At 42.4% G+C, this 22,081-nt stretch overlaps 1 protein-coding gene across 6 annotated transcripts in view; it reads right to left on the reverse strand.

The window, feature by feature from the left end:
- Positions 1 to 22,081, reverse strand: part of rhbdl3 (rhomboid, veinlet-like 3 (Drosophila)) — a 52,569-nt gene that overhangs the window by 12,808 nt on the left and 17,680 nt on the right. For 3 of the 6 annotated variants that reach the window (XM_047344247.1, XM_047344250.1, XM_047344249.1), the window contains 3 exons: positions 8,195 to 8,353; positions 2,524 to 2,748; positions 2,013 to 2,161 (listed from right to left, as the gene is read on the reverse strand). In XM_047344247.1, coding sequence (XP_047200203.1) covers positions 2,013 to 2,161; positions 2,524 to 2,748; positions 8,195 to 8,353 — 533 coding nt within the window. Of the gene's footprint in view, positions 1 to 2,012; positions 2,162 to 2,523; positions 2,749 to 8,194; positions 8,354 to 11,398; positions 11,580 to 18,772; positions 19,024 to 22,081 lie in introns of those variants that run through there. The other 3 variants (XM_047344260.1, XM_047344258.1, XM_047344256.1) reach the window with 3 other exon arrangements.

Raw genomic sequence — 22,081 nt, forward strand, 5'->3', positions numbered from 1 at the left:
AGGTGCTATATAAATTCAAGCTATTATTATTAGTAGTATTATTAGTATTATTATAATGAAGACAAACTGCAAAGAAATCTTTTCCTGCTGCTTCTTGCTGTTGCAAAGTCCTGGTTTAATCCTGCACAAAGTTAATCTTCCTTATGTTTTCACACTTCCAACACACAAACTGTGTGTGTGTGTGTGTGTGTGTGTGTGTGTGTGTGTGTGTGTGTGTGTGTGTGTGTGTGTGTGTGTGTGTGTCGAGACAAGCGAGAAGACAGAGAGCGCGATTCTGCTTACATAATGCTGCTCTGCTGGGGGATGTTTGGGACCAGTGTGTACACTCTGTCTTACTGTTGAGAATTGGGTAGGATCAGTGCTGCTGAGCTGCTGACAGGATTACATGGTTTGTGGATGTGCGTGCGTGCGTGCGTGCCCGTTCACGGGTGTGTGAGAGAGCGAGAGAGAGAGAGAGAGAGAGAGAGAGAGAGAGAGAGAGAGAGAGAGAGAGAGAGATGGAAAGGCGTCAGAAAGTCCAAAAAGTGTCTCTTTTAATGTTGTGAGCAGTGATTCAGTCATGAAGAAGTTGATAAGGGAGCACACAGCGTTATTCCTCTTCTTTTGTTCAGGGTCATTTCACTGTGGCACCAATATTTCCTCACTCTTTTGTGAATTACATGCAAATAAAGAGTGAGAAAAAAATGGCATATTAATTTTTACACTTACGTTTTTCCTAAGACATCACAAGAATGGGGAGTTGTAATTTCTCAACTCATTTTTTGGCACTTGTGAAGACCCCATGCTCATCACTTTTACTCTGCAGGGATTTGTTAAGATCTGCACCAGCCTGCAGAGAAGTTGAATATGTGTCTGTATTTGTCTAAGTGCACCGCAAGTTACTTCAGCTGTAATGTGATCAAAGGTTGTTTGATTTTCAGTTTCTACTGAAACTGGACTGATATAAATAGCCGTAACATGAAGTCAGAAAAAGCAACCAAATGCATTCAAAAGCCATTTTTAGGATAGTCATAGGTCATGAGTCGCACATAACAAACTTTACATTTCTCCTTTATTTACAGCCACTTCCCCTGAGAGCCTAAATCATTTCACCATATTCCTGTGCCATCGATGCATGTTAATCATCCCATCGCCCTCCTTTTATCCCTCCATTCACCCATTCTGTACTTTATCTTTCCACCACACACTGTCATCCCTGCGGCTGCCGTCTCTGCCTAGAAAGTCATAATTAAATTACCTTTTTATTAGTACTCACTATTGCCTGAGACTACATTTACCCAGAAGGGTAATTAAACCTGGATGACCTGGACTGAACTGATAATAAAATAAGACAATGGGGAGGAGGAGAGGAGAGGAGAGGAGAGGAGAGGTTTCTTTAGAGAGTCGAGTTGGGAAAATAAACGATCCCCACCCTCATATGTGACAGCAGCATTACAGTGAATACACATTACACCAATAATCCAATAATAACAGCTTGTTTGAAAATGTGATACTTTAAGAGTCCCTCAGGATTATATGCCCCTTGTTTTTTGACAGAAACTGAATTTATCAAATATTATATTGCCAAATGCAACCTAAGACTCAAATAAACTCCTTAGAAAAATGCACACCACAACCCCATCTCCTATTTCTTACCTTCCTTCTCCCACTTTCATTAATTTAATTTGCTCAGTGTATTTGCACAGTATATTTCTGCTGATGAACTTAGCATGTTTACGTGAACGCAGCCAAACCCTGTTCAAAGGTCTGGTAGTTCTATAAAACTTAGCTCTATAAATATCTAGATAAAAAGGAACAAATAATGAAATACTCATTTTCAACAACCACATCTGAACCTGCGCCATCACAGATACAGAACCTGAATCTCTATATCATCAATAGTAATATCATCCCTGTGGGTCAGTTCATGTAATGTAAAGCAAGGAGTTTCCAACATTTTAATATTAGAAGGTGACAGTGAAGAAGGGAGTAAAGCTCATAATGAGAAATACAGTTGTGACGCGATAACTCACCCAGTGTGCATGAAACTGTAGCTGAGGTACCTCCAGGCCTGGGCTCGTAGCTGGGGGTGGTAGGGTAAGGGGCTCTTTAGGAATGACGGGCTAGACACCTGCAGGACCAAGCGGTCCAGCTGGAACCCGTAGTACATGAACACGGCCACCTGGGAGAGCGCGGAGGGATGAACAGGAAGTGAGTGAATTCAGGATTCATAAAATATATACACTGAATGAATTTTAGGAATTGTTATTTGTATTTTCTGCAGATGACTGAAATATATCATGAGAAAGTTTCTGTTATTGATATTATTACTAATTAAAAAAATCCAAAACTTTTTTTATATATTTTGAAACATATTTACATTAGTTAGCTGCCTCCTCTGTCCTAACTTCTGCTAGTACATCACTTTATTTCTAGCTGTAAATGCACTAACCGTTTAGTAGAATAATAGAAAATAAGGCCTATCTTTGAAGTAAAAGTACAATATACAGATAATTTAGGACTGTTTCGTCAATCACAATTCACCTCAGCGATGGTGATCGCCAGAATGAGCAGCGGCGGGGGGCAGTAGGTGTAGCTGTCAAAGTACCACTTGCGGTCGACCTCGCGGGGCAGCGTCTCATAGGCGACGTGTCGGACCAGCCGTTGCGAGAGCCCCAGGCCGACCTCATCCCTGAGACTGCAGCCTTTCAGCTGCCTGCTCCCCTGCAGGATGGCCCTCCGGAAACTGTTGGAGCGCTTGTTACTCATCTAGAGAGAGGAGGAAGGGAGAGAGGGAAGTGATGAATGGGATGAAAAGGAGGTATGGAGCGGGAGCGGGTGAGGAGAAAGAGGGAGGCAAAGAGAGGACTTAGTCAAGAGGAGAAGTGGGTGGGAGACAGGTCAGAGATTTTTACTATCTCTTATGTATTATTTTCTATTATCACATTTCCATGTTTTTTTTACATTAATCTTTCTGTTTATCTGCATTTTATTTAACACATGAACAATTCAAGATAATGATGGAATGCATATTCATGAACTATTCAGAGTACAAGTCGAGCCTCAACACTCTGAGTACAGGCCACACACATCAACCGTCCTCCCTGAAAGCCCCCTCCCTCCTCGCCGTGGCAACAGAATGCCTGCATCATCACCTAGCAACCAACAAACTCTTCTCTTTATCCCTTTCTGTGAGTGAAGAGTTCATTTCCCAACACATATTTGTCCTTTTGTTATCACAAGTACTTCATAAATCAGAATCTTTCCATCACAGGTCTTATCTTTATAAATCTGACCACATGATTCTTCTGTTCAAAGACACTGTCACTGTCTAATTTGATTCACTGCAATTATTTTCCTGCCACAGGTGTCACATTTTTCAAACAATAGTGTCACATTTTGAAACTGTGCCACACACACACACACAAACACAAACACACAATGTGTCTCATTTTTCATTGGATCTCCCATTCCCCCCACTCTCACACACACTGTATAAATAAAGGCAAGAAGAAATGAGGGGATCTACCCTGATACAGGAATAACATGGAAGAATAAGTGATAACCTAAACATAGATCGATTTTAATCGATTAAGTCAAAAAAGAAATTTAAAAAATGCTGAGACAAACAGAAAACTTTCTTTTTTGAAGCTGTTGGACAGGTTGTGTTTTATCGCAGCTGTAAGAGTCTCGGCTTTCTGCCTAAATCACTGCTGCCGCCAAGCTTTGTGCCTTTTATTGCACTTGCTGTTTTATTTTATAAGACTCTCCATGACGATGCAAAGACTCCTGTTCCCCCTTTTCTCTCCTACACCCTGAATCTCTTTTTCTGCTGTGTTTATGTAATGCTCCATAACTCAATTCTACTGTTGTGTTTGTGCCTCTAGGATTGTGTCACATGGCAGATGCTATATTTAAGGATATAGGGCTGTAATATTGTTTTCAGCAAGGGCAGAGATTTGTCCAAATGAGGAGAAATGTAACGTCGAGGAGTTATTGGCAATAAAAGTACAATTAAAAAGTGGTTGGGTGCAACTATTGCAACTTTTAAAAGCTATACAACTTTAAATTGCCTCAAATGTTAAATGTGTAATGAAGCTTGGATTGATGTTTGTTCCAGTATTCTCACAGACGTCTCAGAGCAAAAAGGAACCTTCTGCTTTAAAGATGACAAACAACTTGAGAAGTCATAGCTGCAATTCAGATTCATGTTTAATTCAGAAGAAAAGACAAAAACAATAGTGGCATGAGGACAGATGTAACATCTGAACATCAATAAATTCTCTGAATGAGCAGTTGGCTGATGTGTCTGCTGGCACAGCTTAATGAGACTTTTAGTGTCTCTGCAGGGATCGCTGTTAGGAGATAAACTTCAGAAAAAAGGCAATTATTTCAGCCTTTATGTCAGCCACAGAGAACTGTGGGAAAATGATTACGGGTTACCATGGCCACTTCCATACTAAAAGCAAATACACACTCACATGCACACATAAAGACCTCCCCCAGGCTGCCATGCTCCATAACGACAGTCAATTCTTTGTGTGAAGTGACTGCAATTCCTCTACTCTTTGTACGACACAAAAGAAAGAATGACGCTTGGCCTGTTTACCCAATGGCCAGAGGAGAAGGGAGAGGAGGGAAGGCCATCAAAACCATCGAATCGATGTTCGATCAACAGGGAGATTATTGCACCGGAAAATACAGTCAGATATACTAGGTGGAAAGATAAGGAGACAAACTGAAGAAAGAAGAAGAGGAAGAGGACCAAGAGAGGAAAGGAGGGACCGAAGCAAGCGTGGGAGCAGCGTGTTATCACAGAACTTTACATTGTCAAAAAGATGTGGAAACGTAAAATGGGATTGATGAAAACCACATAAAAAACGATTGAATGAGTTTAATTAATCTGCTGCTATAACAGCTTCCACTCTTCTGGATTCAAGTTCCCTGCCAACTTTGCTGCAGGGATTTCCTCACATTTAGATGGAAAACAGCCCTGTTTCAAAAAAGATGAGCAGGTTGATGCCATTTGGCAAATTCATAGTTTCTGTGCCCGTCAGTCCACTGCTGGTGGGTATGCGCTGACTCCTATGCGGACGTCCATGTGGATTCCAAAATCTGTGACTGACTATATGCGTTGACTGCCTATGCTCACGGTCCAATATGTCCCCCTCCTAGAAGGACGGGATCGTGGGACCAGGTATGAATGTGTGTAAAGCCAGACCAACATGTACGAATGGGACTGTGGTCATGTGTATGTGACTGTAACAATTATGCAACTCTCAGCAGACACGGAATGCAGAAAATATGGTCAACCATTTAGCTCCAGCTCCATCGTCCCCTGGTGGCTGGCTGCAGTACACATCAAAAACCCTGCCTTCTCCGTGTTAGCAGAGGGATATGGGCCAAACTAAAAAGTTTGCAACAATTTTTTTTTCTTCTCAAAAATGGTTTCTATCAATTTAGGTAGTTTTTATCACACTGTTTGTTAAAGTGTCAAATGTGTGTATCGACAGGATTTCCATAAGGGGGCGACTCCACTATCACTACTGAACAGACTCTGGTTCCACATGACGTCAAAAGCACAAGATGGCGGCACCTGTATCCGATATATTTTGGCTTCGGAAGTGGTGCAATTTAAAAAAAATGTCTTTATGGACCTCTGTGCATGAGGAAACTATCATGTCTCCTATAATACACTCACAAAAAGGTCGCAGCACAGTGTCTAACATACTGTATCTAAACATTAAGATTTACCCAAAATAAAAGTATTTAGAAATAAGGAGTCACGCCATAGACAAGAAAAGGATACACAAATAGAAATAACTGTATCAGGTACACACACCCCAAAAATAAGAGAGTGTAAGTGCGGGTGTGAGCACTGGCACCAATCCATCATGATCACTCCTCAATATCATCCTACTGGGGCAGAAAATAGAGCAGTTGGACCTCTCTGTAGATATTTTGGGAAGTGTAAACCGGTTAGTGAGCCAGTTTCTGCCCAGGACAGTCGCGTTTATGTGTGAGATGCGATGCACGAAAGAGGGCTAGACGGAATCACACGGATGGACAGAAAGAAGAAGGTGAAGTGGCACAGATAAGGAGGAGGCAGAGAGAAAAACATAATTTCCTATGCAAAGGAAGAGAGACAGAGGTAAAAGAACAGAGAGAAGAGGAGTGAGCGGTGATTTGAACGCTGACTGTGACGGCGTAGTGAGCAGGTAATTACAGAGCTGTGTGGCAAAGGAGAGATGCTGCGACACATAAACCCCCCAGAGTTTGTGTCTGTCTCCTCTTCCTCTCGTTTTTCTCTTCTGTCATCTCTGTCTGGAAGCAGAACAGCTGGAGAGATAAAAAGTATTCCAACAGACACCAGGCACTGCCAATTAACTCAGAAGAATAATTATATCACTCGGTCAAGTTCCCACATCGGCCTTGACCCTTGGATCTTTATCTCACAGAGCATTAATTCTCTGCCCTTGGAAAGTCTAACATGTTGGGTTTACATGCCCATTATCTACATTACAACACATTATCTATATTGCTTCTTTGAGGGTTGCAGTGGGTGGGGACTGAAATTGAGCGAGAGGCGGGGCACATCCTGGACAGGTTGCCAGTGTATCACAGGGCCAACATGTAGAGACGAACAACCCTTCACACTCACATTAATACACTCAATCTTTTTAAGTGATATTCCAGTTTTAAACCTTTCTCTGATTAAGTCTGACGCATCATTATTGGTAGCACTGATATGGGGGAAAGGTTGGGGTGGGGGGGCTTATATTGCATGAAATTCAGCCTACAACACAATGTTATTTAAAGAAAAAATGAATAGTGGCATTTAAATTGGTATAAGGGCTAGAACGAGCATGTTTTCATTAATAAATAGTCCGTTTAATATCTGTATTCATTCATTATTCTGTCAGAGTTTCGTCTACAGGGTAAATCATAGAAAAAGTAAAAAAATCTTCCATCATGAGTCTTAAAACTACTTTTAAAATGATTGTATTGCTGACATAATAGTTTTATTATTCATTCACTGCACAGCATATTACCATAACCACAAATGTCACTTCTTCTCTCTTAGCTCCGTCCCACCCTCCCTGTGCTGCTCTCTGTGTTCAGCTTGTTTTTTGGATGCCTCTCTGTGAATGTAAAAAAACATTCAGCGAGTGGACACAATAGTGACTCAGAAAAATGTTTTTTACACGCAAATGCACGCAACCCATTCCTCTCTGTCCCACTTCCAGTGGCCCGACATGACCCGCAGCCTGTCACATGACACGACTGCACCAAGAGCAAACCAATGGCGAAAAAACCCTCTGACATTTTCCCAAGATTCCTACAGGCCACATTCCTCACCCACTGTACCAGACAATAAGCAGCTCCGAAGAACAAGAGAGACGGGGAGAGATGGACAAACACACACTCACAGACAACAATGAGTTTGCTGCTGACGCACACAAACCCACCCCACTCCACCCCTCTGCCACCCACTAGTTGTTGTTTACCACACAACTACTCCCACTCCAGGACCTACACATCCCAGTCCCAGGTCAGCAGTTCAGCCTCCCCATGAGGAACAGCAGCGAGACAGCGGAAAACAGAAAATGAGAAGGTTATGAGGCGGCGAGCACAGCTGGAGATGCTTGAGTGAGGCCGCGGACAATCAGCGGCAGGCAGCAGTTTGAAGGTGAAAGGGAAAGTGGGGCAAGGTGAGCGTTAGGAGGGGAATTTATCACCAGACTGAGAGTCATTTCATATCAGGAAGACTCGCCACCTTGCAGCTGAGGTGATCTTGAGATATGGCTCTTGGGGATGAATGTAAAATTTGAGAAAAGACTGAAATGTGAGCAAAGAAAGCAAAGTGCATGATGTTGACAGTGATGCTGAAACCCAGAGTCACAAAGTCAAGTCCAAGTACTACACTTTGTGTTTCAAGTCTCAAACAAGTCACTCTACACCCATTACCAAATTTTATGTCAGTACATTCCACATAATTATTAGGAGAGGATGTTTTCACTTCAGTTTGTTTGTTTGTTAGTGACATGACATTTTAACAAAGCATTGAAGAACATATTTGATATATTGATGTTAATAGATGAAATAAATAATTGATAAATTATAAAGTTCCCAAAAGTATTGCTGCAGCGAGTGACCCAGAAAACTACTGATTTCCTTTCAACACTGATGTCAGTGAAAAGTTAAAACGTCTCACCAGGTTCACAAAGTCCTGGTAGCAGATTTTGCCGTCAGCATTTCCATTGGTGAGGGCCAACAGGACTTCCAGTTTGTGGGGGTCGAGCTCGGAGCCGTGTGCCGCCAGAAGGTCCCTGAATCGCTCTGTACTGATGAAGCCCGAGTTCTCTGGGTCATACTGCAAATGAACACACACAGAGAAAAAAGAAAACTGAGACGAGTCTGATATGACAAGACCTTTATCTTCAAATCTTTCCAGAGAGAAGCGGAAAACTGAAACAATAACTGAAACAATAACTCAAAGCTAATTATAATGTTCTGATTTGTTTTGCAGGCACAACACACATGCAGTGGCACCAGATACAAACAAACATGTGAGAGGTTCACGAGCAGTCAGTATCCACCTCCAGTGCGTAGTTTTCTGTGGAGCCAAATGTCAAAAGCTCAAAACACCATCAGCAGTGAAGTGGTTTAGTCATAGTTTGAGCGTCTTGTTAAAAAAGAAAAAGAGACAGAATTGCTTCTAAAAGGCCTGAACACGGAGACGCGGCGTTGACTTTTAACAGCTCTGGATTTCAGTGTGAAGTGACACTGAGTGCATGTAACCACAGGCCTTTTTCAGCTTATATTCACAGCCAGAACAGAGGAGGCATTCAAATGCATCCGCAAAACACCAGATATTCCCACAAAACCAAAGCTATTTTTTAAAAAGACGGAAATTTTAAACACCACCGGAGCAGTGATTACTGAGGCACTTTAATGGGTGAAAGGCTCAGCACTTATCTCTGGCTTTGTTACCCCTGACATCGTGGCCCCACACTCTCTTTTCTTTGCACTTGATGACTCGCTACTTCAAATCTTAAGAGGTGAATTAGGGTGAAAACCACTTGAAAATATACAAATTTAAACTAGATACCCTGCAGTTGTATGCCTCCACCGACCAGAGTATGTTCACTCTACGTAATTTTTTCCCCCCGGATTCATATAAAGTCACCATGACCTTTGAGCAATGAAATCTTATCAGTTTATCCTTGAGTCCAAGTGACAACTGGTCAAAATTATAAGAAATTCCCTAAAGACAGACTTGAGATAAGCCTAAAACACCTTGTACAAGTACAAGTTTTCTGATGCCACAGTGACCTTGACGTCTCACAGTGACCTTGACGTCTGACCACCTGAATCTAAGGGCATGTCAAAGTTCAAAATTGAACTCGTGAATCCACACAACGATTTGCCTCACCACAGGAAAAGCGAGGGTTCAACTCTGAAATATTAGCATATATGTGAACGGGCCCTAAGTGAACATTTGTGCCAAATTTGGAGAAATTCCCTCAAGTCTTTCTTAAGAAATCATGTTCATAAGAACAGAAGGTCATATGACCTTGACCTTTGAACTTTGACCACCACATTCTAATCAGTTCCTCCGTGAGTCAAGTTAAAGTTTGTACCAGATTTGAGGAAATTCCCTCAAGGTGTTCTTGGGATATCGTGTTCACAGACGAACAACCCGAAAACATACTGTCTCTGGCCACTGGCTATCGCTGGCGCAGAGGCATAAAAACATACACACATTTTGCTTGTGTTCGATATACAAGACAGACGAAAGCCAAAGAGAGGCCTGCGGAGCGTGAGCCCTCTCTGCTTCCAATGGAACAGACTTCTGGTGATTCTGCCGGCCTTGCTTAAAATCACGCTGCCCTTCATCCCCTAAAATAAGGATAAAACAGAAAATGTTTGCAGCTGCGTCTCAGTATTTGTCCGTTCGACTGAGAACAAAACGACCTCGAATTAACAACAATCCAGGACTTGTTTGTTTGATTTGAATGTTTTTGGATGTGGGCAGAAGACAGCTGCTCTCTCTCTCTCTCTCTCTCTCTTTCTGTCCGTGCCTGAGTGTGAGTATGTATGTAACAGTGTGTGTTTGTATATTTGCAAATGTATGTGTGTGTAACTGTGGCCATGTCTGTGTAAATACAGTGCATTCATGCATAAAGATGTGACATTCAGACACAATGAGCCGCCTGCCAGATTCAAACACTCCTGAACCAGAAACAGTCACTGTGTGTGTGCATGTGTGTGTGTATAAGTGTGTGTGTGTGTGTGTTTGCCATATGTCGGTGTTGGCAGACGCTGAGTAAAGCCAGGCTGGCAGCAGGTGCTCTGCGCTCCACCAAATGACATCAGACAGAAGACTTTTTTGGCACCGACTCGGGTTGTTTTTTTTCTCTGTGTTACCTAACAGTGACAAAGCAGCTTTTTATTCTGTCACGACTGCAGTGGTCAGTACGACTCAGTGCCAATCTTTGAAACATGGCTGTGAAAATCACTTGTTTCCCACATATGCAATGAGAGGATTATCTCCAAAACCCATTGTGTCTTTGATAGATCACATCGCCTGTTAAATATGTTACATACCGATTCTATAGGAGACATTCAGGAAGTGAACGTCACTCTGCCTCATCCAATACCTCCATCGCTCCTGACACAAGAGGAAGCAAGAGGCAGGAAGAGGTGGAAAATAGAAAAAAAACGTTTTGTCCAAAGTAAAAAAAAGTTAGGTTTAAGTTGAAATTACTCCCAGTTTTCTATAAAATGAATTAAATTGTTTGCCATTTAAGCGCTTGCCTGAAATGTATGTTCTGTATAGTGTCCTACAATTGTCAGCATATATAAAAATGTGTCTTCCTCAATACATATATCTATCTTAGTGAGGACTTTTCACACAATGCATTCCCTATCATAAACCATTTCAACTGCCTAACCCCAACCCTTACTCTAACTCTAGAGAAACCAAGATTCTAATATGATCTGAATTGTACGTCTTCAACCGCAGACAGACATTTGTCAACACTATACCTGGCATTCTATTGGTTGGGGGATTTTGACAGACTTGTTACAAAAAAAAAAAATCCAAGCTCAGAAGGAAAAAATCCAAGATCAGAGGAGAACTCCGAGAGCAGACGTTTCACACGTGCACAGAAGAAGCGTGAGCACGAGGAGAAGGGAGGCAATCTGTCCAAGCAACAAAATATCTGAGTGCAAGAGCACAGGTTGAGCACAGGCAGAGCAACTCTAAGCACAAGCAGCGGCTACTTGAGGGCAAGCACAGGGTTTTGAGCGAAAGCGTTACAAAATCAGAACATGAAATTAAATTAGTCCTGCTCTCAAACGAAGACACACACACGATGCATAAAATGTAAACTACTCTACAGAAAGAACCAACCTTCTCTTGCAGTAAATCAGCCAGTTTCTGCCGAGGACATTTTCTCATGATGAAGTAACGTCAGCCAAAGCCAGTGTCACCACATAGTGTGTGAGCAAAACAATATGTGTCGTGTGTGTGTGTGTGTGTGTGTGTGTGTGTGTGTGTGTGTGTGTGTGTGTGTGTGTGTGTGTGTGTGTCCTTGTCACATTGTTTGTCCCAGACTGTCCAGGGTTATTTCCAACCAGAACTAAAGGATTACAATCCAGTCCAAGACCCTCAATATACACCTCCCCATCTCCCCCTCTCTCTCACACACACACACCCCTAAAACCCCAGCCAGCCTCCTCTCAGCTCCTCTAGCTCCACCCCACACACATCACCCCCTTTTTTACCCTACATTCATCCACCTCTCCTTCACTCTCCCTCCTTCACTTTCTCTCTCTAGAGCAAAAAATGCGAGCGCCCTCAGAAGAAAAATAAACACTTCAATAAATTTGCCCGTTATCTCTGCTGCTGTCACTCCTTGATGCAGGCAGCCATACATTATCTTCCTCACACACACACACACACACACACACACACACACACACACACACACACACACACACACACACACACACACAAACACACACACACTCCCTTGCTCCACTCTGCGACACCACAGGCTTCATAGTTGAGTGAGCACTCTCTGATCCAACAGGCTGGCTGCTGGCGTGGAGCTTGCAGACAAACACAAACTCAACAATGGGTCTCCGATGGCAATTTCATGCAAGGTTTCCCCATCGCCTTCACTGCAATTAGTGATCATTTCCTTCTGATGCAGCCAGAGGTCCAGACCGGACGTTACATGACACAAGAACAACTCTCCATCCCAGACGCCTCAAGAGGCAGCACAAGCAATAAGCTAAAATTACGGTATTTTCTCAAATAGTCTAGAACCTGGCATATAATAGAGAAGAATACCAGTTAAATATGATATTCAGGTAAGCAGAAAATACTGTATATTTGATACATTCTCAAAGACAACTGAAAAAACCAACAAATATTTTTATTTAAGAGGCTGATAAAAAAACTTGACAATGCCCAAAAAATACTTGATACTTGACATTTTAAATTAAGGCTTTAATGACTGATCATATAAAAATGGCCGCTATGGGTCTCTCCATCAAAATAATACCTAAAGACCTAGTTTGATGATGTTGCGACGCAGCGTGGGATCATGGGAGTTGTTGGCAGAACCACCATTTCTTGTCTCATAAGATTCTTTGGGTGTCCCCTGTGCTTTTGTGTTTTACTGGGACAGCTCTGGCGACAGAACGAGCAGCAATCGGCAATGAATAATCGTGATCCATTACGAGCGACCAATACAAACAGTGGAAGGAGACAAAACAGGCGAGTGGCTAACTGGGTGTTTTTCCTTCGTCATACACCATTTGCTCTGGAAGTTATAGCACAGACGGTCCAAGCCACAGGTAAAGCAGTAACTTGAATAAATGATTTCTCCGGGTTTGAACATTGTTTGAAACATTTTGGATATTGCAAGTAACCAATTCAATAAAATATATAACATAGGTCTAGTTGTTTTTACACACAAATCAGGCAAAGATTTAGGGTATTGAAGAATTTGCATATTAGCAGCTTGTGTAAGAATATTTAAAAGATTGGGCTGAACTTTTGTCCCAGCACATTTTTAATTTTCGGAACCGTGTTATTGCCTGTGCTCCATAAGGCTTGTTTTGCAAACAGCAAAGGGAGTGTAATGCAAATCCCCAGATTAAAATAAGCATGCCACGCACGCACACTCACGCATTCTTGTACTTCTATCTTAGTGAGGACACTCATTGGCATAAGGCATTTGCCAGCCCCTTACCCTAACCTTAACCATCACAACTCAATGTCTGACCTAAAGCTAACTCTAACCATAACCTTAAAAGCAAGTCTTAATATCTCAAAGAAGCCTTTGGAAAAGTGAGGACCAGCCAAAATGTCCTCACTTTCCAAAAATGTCCTCACTCCGTAAGGTCGATGCTCAAAATGGTCCTCACAAATATATAAGTACAAGTACAGACACACACACAAATCCTGCCACAGACATAATACCACAAAGCATGCACAACGAACAGCTCTCATATTGAGGGCATCAGAGCACCCTGGTGCAGAGGGAGGGGGGCAGGGAGTAAAAGAGCGGGGGGGTGTTTGGGGCCTTGGCGTGATGGAGGGGTGTGGGGGGTGTTTGCAGATTGGACACAATGCTCGGCTTTTTGTCTTCAGCCTCATTTTCATAAAGCTGAATATATAAGGAACCGGAGGATATAAGCAGTTTCTAAGGGTCAGGGAGTCTCCTCGTTTGAATAAGAGCCCGAGGAAATGTAGCAGCCCTGGTAAACATAAAATATAAAAGAAAAGGCTACAGTGAAAAATACACTCACAATAACTCATACATACCATGTACACTCTAGTGTTGTGCTCAGTGTATTTACACAGAGAGACATACAATTAACAACAGACTCTAGCAAATAAACGTGATCACTATGTGCAACATGATTATGTAGTTTCTGTAAGTACGTAGTGTATCTTCAAAAGAAAGTCCCTGCTTCAGGATTATTTCACTCTTATATGGATAACTTAAAATCCCTTGTATAACAGGGCTGACAAAATTTTATATATATATTTCTTCTCAATTGGTGTTGTGATGTGACATCTAAAAAAAATGTATGTACTTCCAAAACAAACTTTTGATCACTAAAAGATATAAATAAAGAGCAATAAAAAGCAGAAGATAAAGCCCCAAAACCTTCCATAACGACATCTTGAACATTTCAGAGGGGATGCATCCTGGGCGCTCTGCAGGAGACGGCTCATACTGCACCATGTAATCCTAAAATGTCTGTGTGAAGATCTCTGCTGCGAGTCGTGGTGTCACTCTGTCATTCTATGCTCTCTTCTGTGCAATAAAACAGAACTGCTGTGACACAAACTGACAGGGCAGGAAATTGAGTCTTAGAGAATAGAGTCTTATCATCTAATTTCATGCTGGAAAATAATACAGTTATACGGGTTCACATGGTAAGAGGCATGAAGCAGTCATTCAGCGCCATAACATGTGTGACCTGTCTCATGGGGATGCAGTGACCTGTAGGATATCAGCAGGTGGGGCTACAGGGGCTAGCGTCACTTGCTATCTGTTGTGCTTCTTCATCAAGTAAAAATACTGAGAAAAAAGCCATTAAAGTTACCTCAAATAGCAGCAAAGCTATGTTGGTGGACCAGGATCTAACTCCCTCAATAAATGCAACAAATGTCTGCAGCTTCAGGTGTCAGTAAAGATAAAAGGTCGCAGACTTTAATAATAACATCCTCCAAGCTGAGGAGGCAGAGGAAGCATGATCATAGCCAATCAGCGTGGCAACACGCCTGACAGGATGGGGGGTGCGGTGCAGTAACATGTGTAACCTAAGCAACAGGAGCTGCAGCAGGAGTTAGTGTGTGAATATAAAGGAGTGAGGGAGAAGTGTGTTTATGATGCAGGAGACTGGATCACAGAAGAGGACAAAGTCATAGACTGCACAAACAGATGGAACATGGTGGCTCTCCGAGTGTCTCCATTGCCCCCTGGTGGCTGGCTGCATTGTAGGTTATAAACCCTGCCTCCTCCATGTGAGCAGAGGGGACATGGACCAAACTAAAAAGACAAATTACACATCAAATCATTTTTTTCTCTACGATGGTTTCTGTTATTTCAGGTACAAGTACATCCAAGTGTTTGATATTTTGGCCTCATTTCTGAATAGTGGGAGGAAGTGGAGATGCCTTGTCCGTCTTTATATACAGTCTATGATCTGACCACAGATGCTTACATTTTCTTATCTATATACGTTACATGCTGTATGTATATATTCTTATTCATACCAAATAACACGTCTGCAAAATATAGTTGGCATAAAAGTATTATCCTGCATTAAGCTATGCTCATCTCAAATATTAATTTCTGCTGTATACTGTTATTGTGGGTGTTATTGTGGGTGTTGCATTCCTACATTATTAAATCCCTGTCTGTTATTATTGCTCTCTTCTGAGTAAATAACTGGTATGGAAACATCCAGTCAGCACTGAGTCTGTCCTGCAGTATAATTACTTACAATCCCCCCCACCGAGTCGGACGCTGCTGTGCATCACTGAGTTGTTGCTATTATAGGGACCACAGCCTCTACCTGCTCTATCTACTGACCCGCAGACAAAACAAGTTATTAGACACTGGTATATATTCTACAGTGAATCAACCGTGTTATTAAAACTTCCACCAATACAGCTACACTGCACTTAAGTGTTTGACAAAAGCTTGAGAGAGAGAAAAAAAATCCTTTCACAGTAAAGATGGTGAAGGTTGAACCGGTGAGGACAATTTGTTTTGCTTTCAATTCACTCCTATACAGTTGCATCTGATTTAAAGCGATAATAGTGTCCAAGGTGATTGTCTTTTCCACTACACATAACATTCTGTTATATGGTTTACAGGCAGAAAAAGCCCAGACAGACTAATTACCTGTAGCTGACATTATAACAGCCCATTTAGTGAGCTGACAGGGTCTAACTCTCCTCACGGCTTCTCCCTGTTCTCCTCAGTCATAAAGGTTCCCAGACTGGACTGCAGGCTGCTGGTGTTCAAATCCCAAAGATGCCCTTTTAAAAATGCAAAGTGCGCCCATAATAACGCTACATTTTGATGTGAAAAATTTAAATAAATAAAGTATTTGTGACTAGTAATTAATGCATGTTATAAATGTGCTCCAGATAGGAGCGAAATCACAGATTAGCACATAAAAAGCCCAAATAACCCAACCTCATCCACATAGACAGAATCAATCGAGTGGGGCTCTACAGGAAGGAAGGTACAGTAAAACGCTGGCAGGTGATTAGAAGCAACAACTTTCATTAGTGAGGAGTTATGAGCACAGACTCACACGTGTTTGCATCTCAAAGAAAATTGACCTCTATACTAATTTATCATACCTACTTAATGCAACTTGTACATTTGACTCTATTCTAATAAAAGAAAAAAGACTGAGCCAGTAGGCGGCTGCACTGTCATTAATCTCTGTCACTCTCCTCCCTTTCACTGCAACTAAGCAGCATCCCTCCTTCTTTGCTGCCTGTATTATTTTATCCTGATGATAAACAAACAATATTTTCTCTGAATGAACGCTAAGTCCCACCCCTCTGTCTCAATCTGGCTCAGCACATGAGAGCTTCACAAGTTGGAAGCGAGGGAGGGGGATCATTTTATGTCCAGAAGCAAATGTGTTATTTATTTCCACATTGAAATTTAGATTTGCATCATCTGTATTGTTAGAATCCGTCGGCTATCACCTGACGACGATTTAGCGTCTCTTTATAGAGGTCATATTGGCTTTTTCTGAGACAACCAGTATGTAAAACTGCAAATATATGATTATGGAGGCGACTGAGCGAGTGGCAGCCTGACACTGCAGCTCACACTTTGACTTTTTACTTTTTTCTCATCACCTTTAAAGCTTTTTAAACTAAACTTGCACTACTGATTTTTTTATAAGAATTCCTTCGATGGAGGATCAATAAAGACAGATCTGATCTTATCTTATCTTAGTATAGCAAAACGTTCTTCAACATTTTTAACAAGGCATTTTTCAACATTGTCACTATTTTCCCAGTAAATTATTCATGGGTCTTGATTAAAAAATAAGAGCATATACAGGGAACCGATATCTATGAGTGTGTGAAAGTTTGCGCAACTTGAAGAGGACTGTTGGGCCTCGGTGGAGGATGAGTTTTTGGGATGTTAAGACAGAGAAGCCACATCAGACATTAGACATTCATGACTTCCTGGTACTTACTGAGCACAAAGCCTGAGTATCCCCCTCATATGGAGCAATTAGCAGTCCTAATAAAAAGGCGGCCTTGTTAGAGTGAGAGAAGCTCATTAGTCTCGCAGCTAATTACAGTGAAGCACCAGGGAGGACACACGAGACCAGGGCCAGCTCATTCACTGGACATCACTCCCACACACTCAGAGCAGGTAACACACACTCACCTTCTCATGTTAAGCAGGCTTTTCATAGCGTGCCCTTGACACCGAGGGGTGTTTTTCCATGTGTGGTATCTTTCTTTTATCTATCTGTGTCTCGTTCTCTCTCACCACACACACACACACACACACACACACACACACACACACACACACACACACACACACACACACACACACACACACACACACACACACACACACACACACACACACACTCTCTCTCTCTCTCTCTCTCTCTCTCTCTCTCTTTTGTCACATTATCAGTGCCACTGGAAACCGTATAAACTGGACCACGCTCTGTGGTTTAGTGGGCTTATCATCACTCCAGGCTTGGTCTCATTTAAGAGACTTGTTCCGGTTGAGTGGAGCTGACAGCTTGTCGCCGGGGCTGCGCCTTGGAATGGGAGGGGCTGAATGGTGGTGGTGACGGAGAGGTGAAAAGTCAAACACTCAGACCGACAGCTGACATCACCCAAAGACCATGGGGCGATCAGACCTCATGGTAATCCTGATGTCAGTGAGAGAGATTTGTCCTTTCAGCCTGATTCAGCCCACAAAATTGGCTCTTTTTCAGTTAGTCCACTAGTTTTGTCCAGACTGAAAAATCTCAACAACTATTAAACGGATTACCATAATATTTGGTACAGATATCCATGGTAACCGGAGGGCACCACAAAGCCGCTTGAATGGCTGTAGACTCCTGGTCTTGTTTACTCACGAAAATATATAATCCAGAAGCTCCCCAGTGGATAAATCTGACAAATGATGTTGTGCAGGATTTACTGTTTGCTGTTACTGTTTCACAATTTTATAATAATTGAGAGGGAAACAGGAAAAATAAACTAGCACCTCTGCCAAGGCCCAACAGTCTCTTTCAATGCAGTCGGGCTGCACCAAATTCCACACACTCATAGATGTAAGTTTCTTAAACGTGCCTGATTTTCTTAATCATCTTGATCCATAAATTATTCTCTAGGTCAATGGAAAAAGTCCAAATCTGCAAAATCTTGCAATGTTAATGAAAGTAAAATAAATTCCTGGTCCCTGATCTGGATCCACACCAGATTTGAATGGGTTCTTCTCCAACCCATACCACATCCTTCCAGCAAGTTTCATGGTAATCTGTTCAGCAGCTTTTGTGTAATACTGCGAACCAACAGAAAAGACAAAAGACAAAACCAAACACTAACAAGTCACTATCAGCAAAACTGCTGAGACAAAATACAAAAGAGTGCTATGTTGATTATTTTAGCGTTTGGAGGAAGATCTTTGACAAACAACCTAAAAATGCTTTTTGGTTGTAGGAAATCATTTTCATATTTACTTGCCTTTGCTCTGTCCATGTCCTCAGATGAACAGGGATGATACAGATAATTCTCATCAGAAACCTAACTGAAAGAGATCTGAAGCCACGTTTACACACACGCACACACACACACACGCACAAATGAACACATCAGCCAGCACAGCGGCCAGTACAGTTGGAAAGAATAAAGTGCCACGCTCACAGAGGTCGATCTGACATGAGCAGGGCTAATCTCTAACACAATCTGCGTCTGACCTGACAGCTCCCGGCTCGGCCAGGCACTGAGGCTGACGGGGTTCCAGTCAGCAGTCAGTGGGCTGTTTCATTAGTCGCTGACAGAGAAGGAGTTCAGAGTTACCCAGACAAACGCAGCCCTGTTCAGTGGAGAAGAAAAAGATGCAGGAATTGTGCAGCATTTAACCATAAAAACTAAAGAGGGAAATATAAATTATTCCCAGTGTATAACTGTCCACACCTTCTCTCTGCACTGAGGAAAAACAACATGTTGACTTGTGTGACACCGAAAATAGATGACCCTCTTCAGTCCGGCTGTCACTCAGACTGTCATTTCTTTTTCAATTTCATTACCATCGAAGCATTCAAATTGAACTTGGTCTGCATCCAGCTGGGAACTAATTTCCACCCGGCGAGGAACAGAGCTGGGCAGATCCAGTATCTCCCTGCTCGTCCCCGTCAGATCCCTCTGATGGAGTCACTTGACAGTTGAGTGACAAAGCGACAGAGCAGCGCTGTGGGATGCAGAAGGGAGGGATGCCACATTTCACACCATTAATTACCCAGACATCACCTCTCCCATCGAGGAGGAATGTGCAGGAAAAGGTCAGCCGTCTGGCTCGGATATAGACCAGCTTGCCATGCATGTCACGCCCCCAGACAGCGCTCTACCCATGTCACACTTCAGAGACATGACTAATGCCTCTACAAGACTTCTAATAGCCCCCAAAATGCCACAGCAGTGCCTGTGCATGAGCCAATTAATAACACCGGAACTTAGAGGCTTGGGCCAATGCTTCACTCAAAGAGAAGAAGTGTCGGAGAGGAAGGAGTAATAGAAACAAGCAAAGGTAAAGAAATATAAAATCATTATTACAGATACAGTTCACTCAACTGTGCTGTTTGTTTATATGACTGTTGTGAAATACATTAATGCTGGTTTAATGTTTGTCATAATTAGTGCATTCGTTCTTGGCTTAAGGACAGAAGTTCACATGGCCAAAAATGTGTTTTGCAATGTCACTGTGACCTTGACCTTAAAACACCAAAATCGAATCAAGGGATCAGTGAATCCAAGTGATCGTTTCAAAGAACCTCCCTCGAGGTGTCACAGAGATATCATGTTCAAAAGAGTGTGTCAGTGGGACAACCCATGACCGAGGGGTTATTAATGGCTGTGATATGTCTGTAGACCTCAGTGTGAAGCAGTCTGCACAAAGCAGGCGAGGACTGCAGGCAGGCCGCAGGTAAGATAACAGCCTTTCATAGGTTAACCTTCAGCTGAGCACAAACTCAGTCAATTAAGAAACAATTTGACATAGCATACATCAGCAAAATCAACAAGCATGAGAGCGGACCCCGCTTGTCCCAGCGCAGCACTCCATTATAACCCACTTTCATTTAACAGCAGCTCCTCTGCAATTTCTCACCCACTTGTTACTCGTGTAGCGTCCCCCCCCCGGGATACTTCAGTGAAAGACTGAGGGGGAAAGTGCTGCACAGAGCGAACACTCTAACTTGTTATTTCCCTGGCTTATTGTGAGCAGGTGTGATTGTGTAGGGACAGAGAGCAGACTGAATCCACTCTGCTTTGAGGAGGAAGAAGAAGAGAAGGAGACAAAAGATGAGGACTAATAACTAACAGGTGATGGTTGTGAAGTTTGGGACAGAAAAGTTGGGGAGGAAATAACAAAATACAACAAAACTCTGCAAGAATATCACAATGTCTAACCATAGAAATTACCACAAATGTCAAAAAACACGAGAAACTTCCTACAAGTATTTTAATGGCAGATTTTTGGAGTGATTCCATTGGGTCGTTCTGTCTAGAGCTTACTATGAAAAAAGGGCAGTTGGACATTCGTTGAAAATGTGGTAACAACTTTAACTGTATGGAGTGTGTGTGAGTAAGTTATTGCACATGTGTATGTAGAGTTATTGCACCGTGTGTGTATCACTGTGAAACATCTACTCTTGGATTTCAATGTGTTTTTTGATTTTTGCTTCTGCGCATGATTTTTTCTGTTCAACAAGTCTGTTAAAATTCCCCAACCAATAGAATACCAGGTCTAGTGTTGAAAGATACAATTGTCCCGCCCTCTTTGTGGATGCATTAGCTTTACTTCTTTGAGTGTCCCGGATGGGCGGTTACTTTAAGCGGGTTCATGCACTGCCGCCCTCCACCGCTCTATTATCACACCGGCTTCCTGTCGCGAAGGCTTTAACTTAGGTGGACCACAAACTTAAGTCGAGGGGTGGTGTTCAGGGGTTAAATGAGGCCACGGTCTTCCAGGGATCCATTTTAGGTGACCCTCACAGGTAATTAGGAGTCAAAACGGTCAGAGGGAAACCACACGAATATATGAAAATTAACTCTCACTGGGGAGAATAAAGACAAATCCATCCCATTTTTGCAGAGAGGCTAAACTTTTCCCTGTGGAGCATCTGTTCCTACCTGGACCCATCACTGGATTCCCAGTATCAGACCAAAACAATTTAAATTTCAGTCCATTACTTGTGGAACGACACTCAGATTATTCTTATCAGCAGACACAGACAGGACTGGCTGGCCACACTGTATATCCTTTCTTATTCTTCCTTTCTTCTCCCCTCTTTCATTTCCCATCCTCTGCTCTCTCCACTGCTCTCCTGTCTTCTGTGATGGGAAATGCATGTAGTCTGCCACAGAAAATTGCTTCCACTCACAAGCAGTCAGTCTCTCTAACCTCTGTCACTCCTTCTCTACATCTTCCTCAACAGAGAAACAGATAACTGACCACATGCAGCACATGTTCGTGGACTAAAACAAATCTTCAGATCATGCATCTGTTGCGCTGTTATAAGAATTGCTGTAAGAATTAGGGGTAGCTCCAGGTAATAGTCAGACCACTTCGGTTTGAGTTTAACATTTTCCAGGTATCTCACCTAAATGGCTCATTCAGTCAATATAAGTGACAGGGATTTCAGACGGCCCCGAATTGGTTTGCGATCACACAGAGGTGTGTTTCATGGCGGCTGCAGGGATGACTGATGTTGTGTCTGTCTCGGCTAATCAACACAGCACTGGGTCACCTGTCTTGCTTGACAGATTAGAGGG

Source organism: Hippoglossus stenolepis, chromosome 2 (genome assembly GCF_022539355.2).
Source record: "Hippoglossus stenolepis isolate QCI-W04-F060 chromosome 2, HSTE1.2, whole genome shotgun sequence".
Lineage (NCBI taxonomy): Eukaryota > Metazoa > Chordata > Actinopteri > Pleuronectiformes > Pleuronectidae > Hippoglossus > Hippoglossus stenolepis.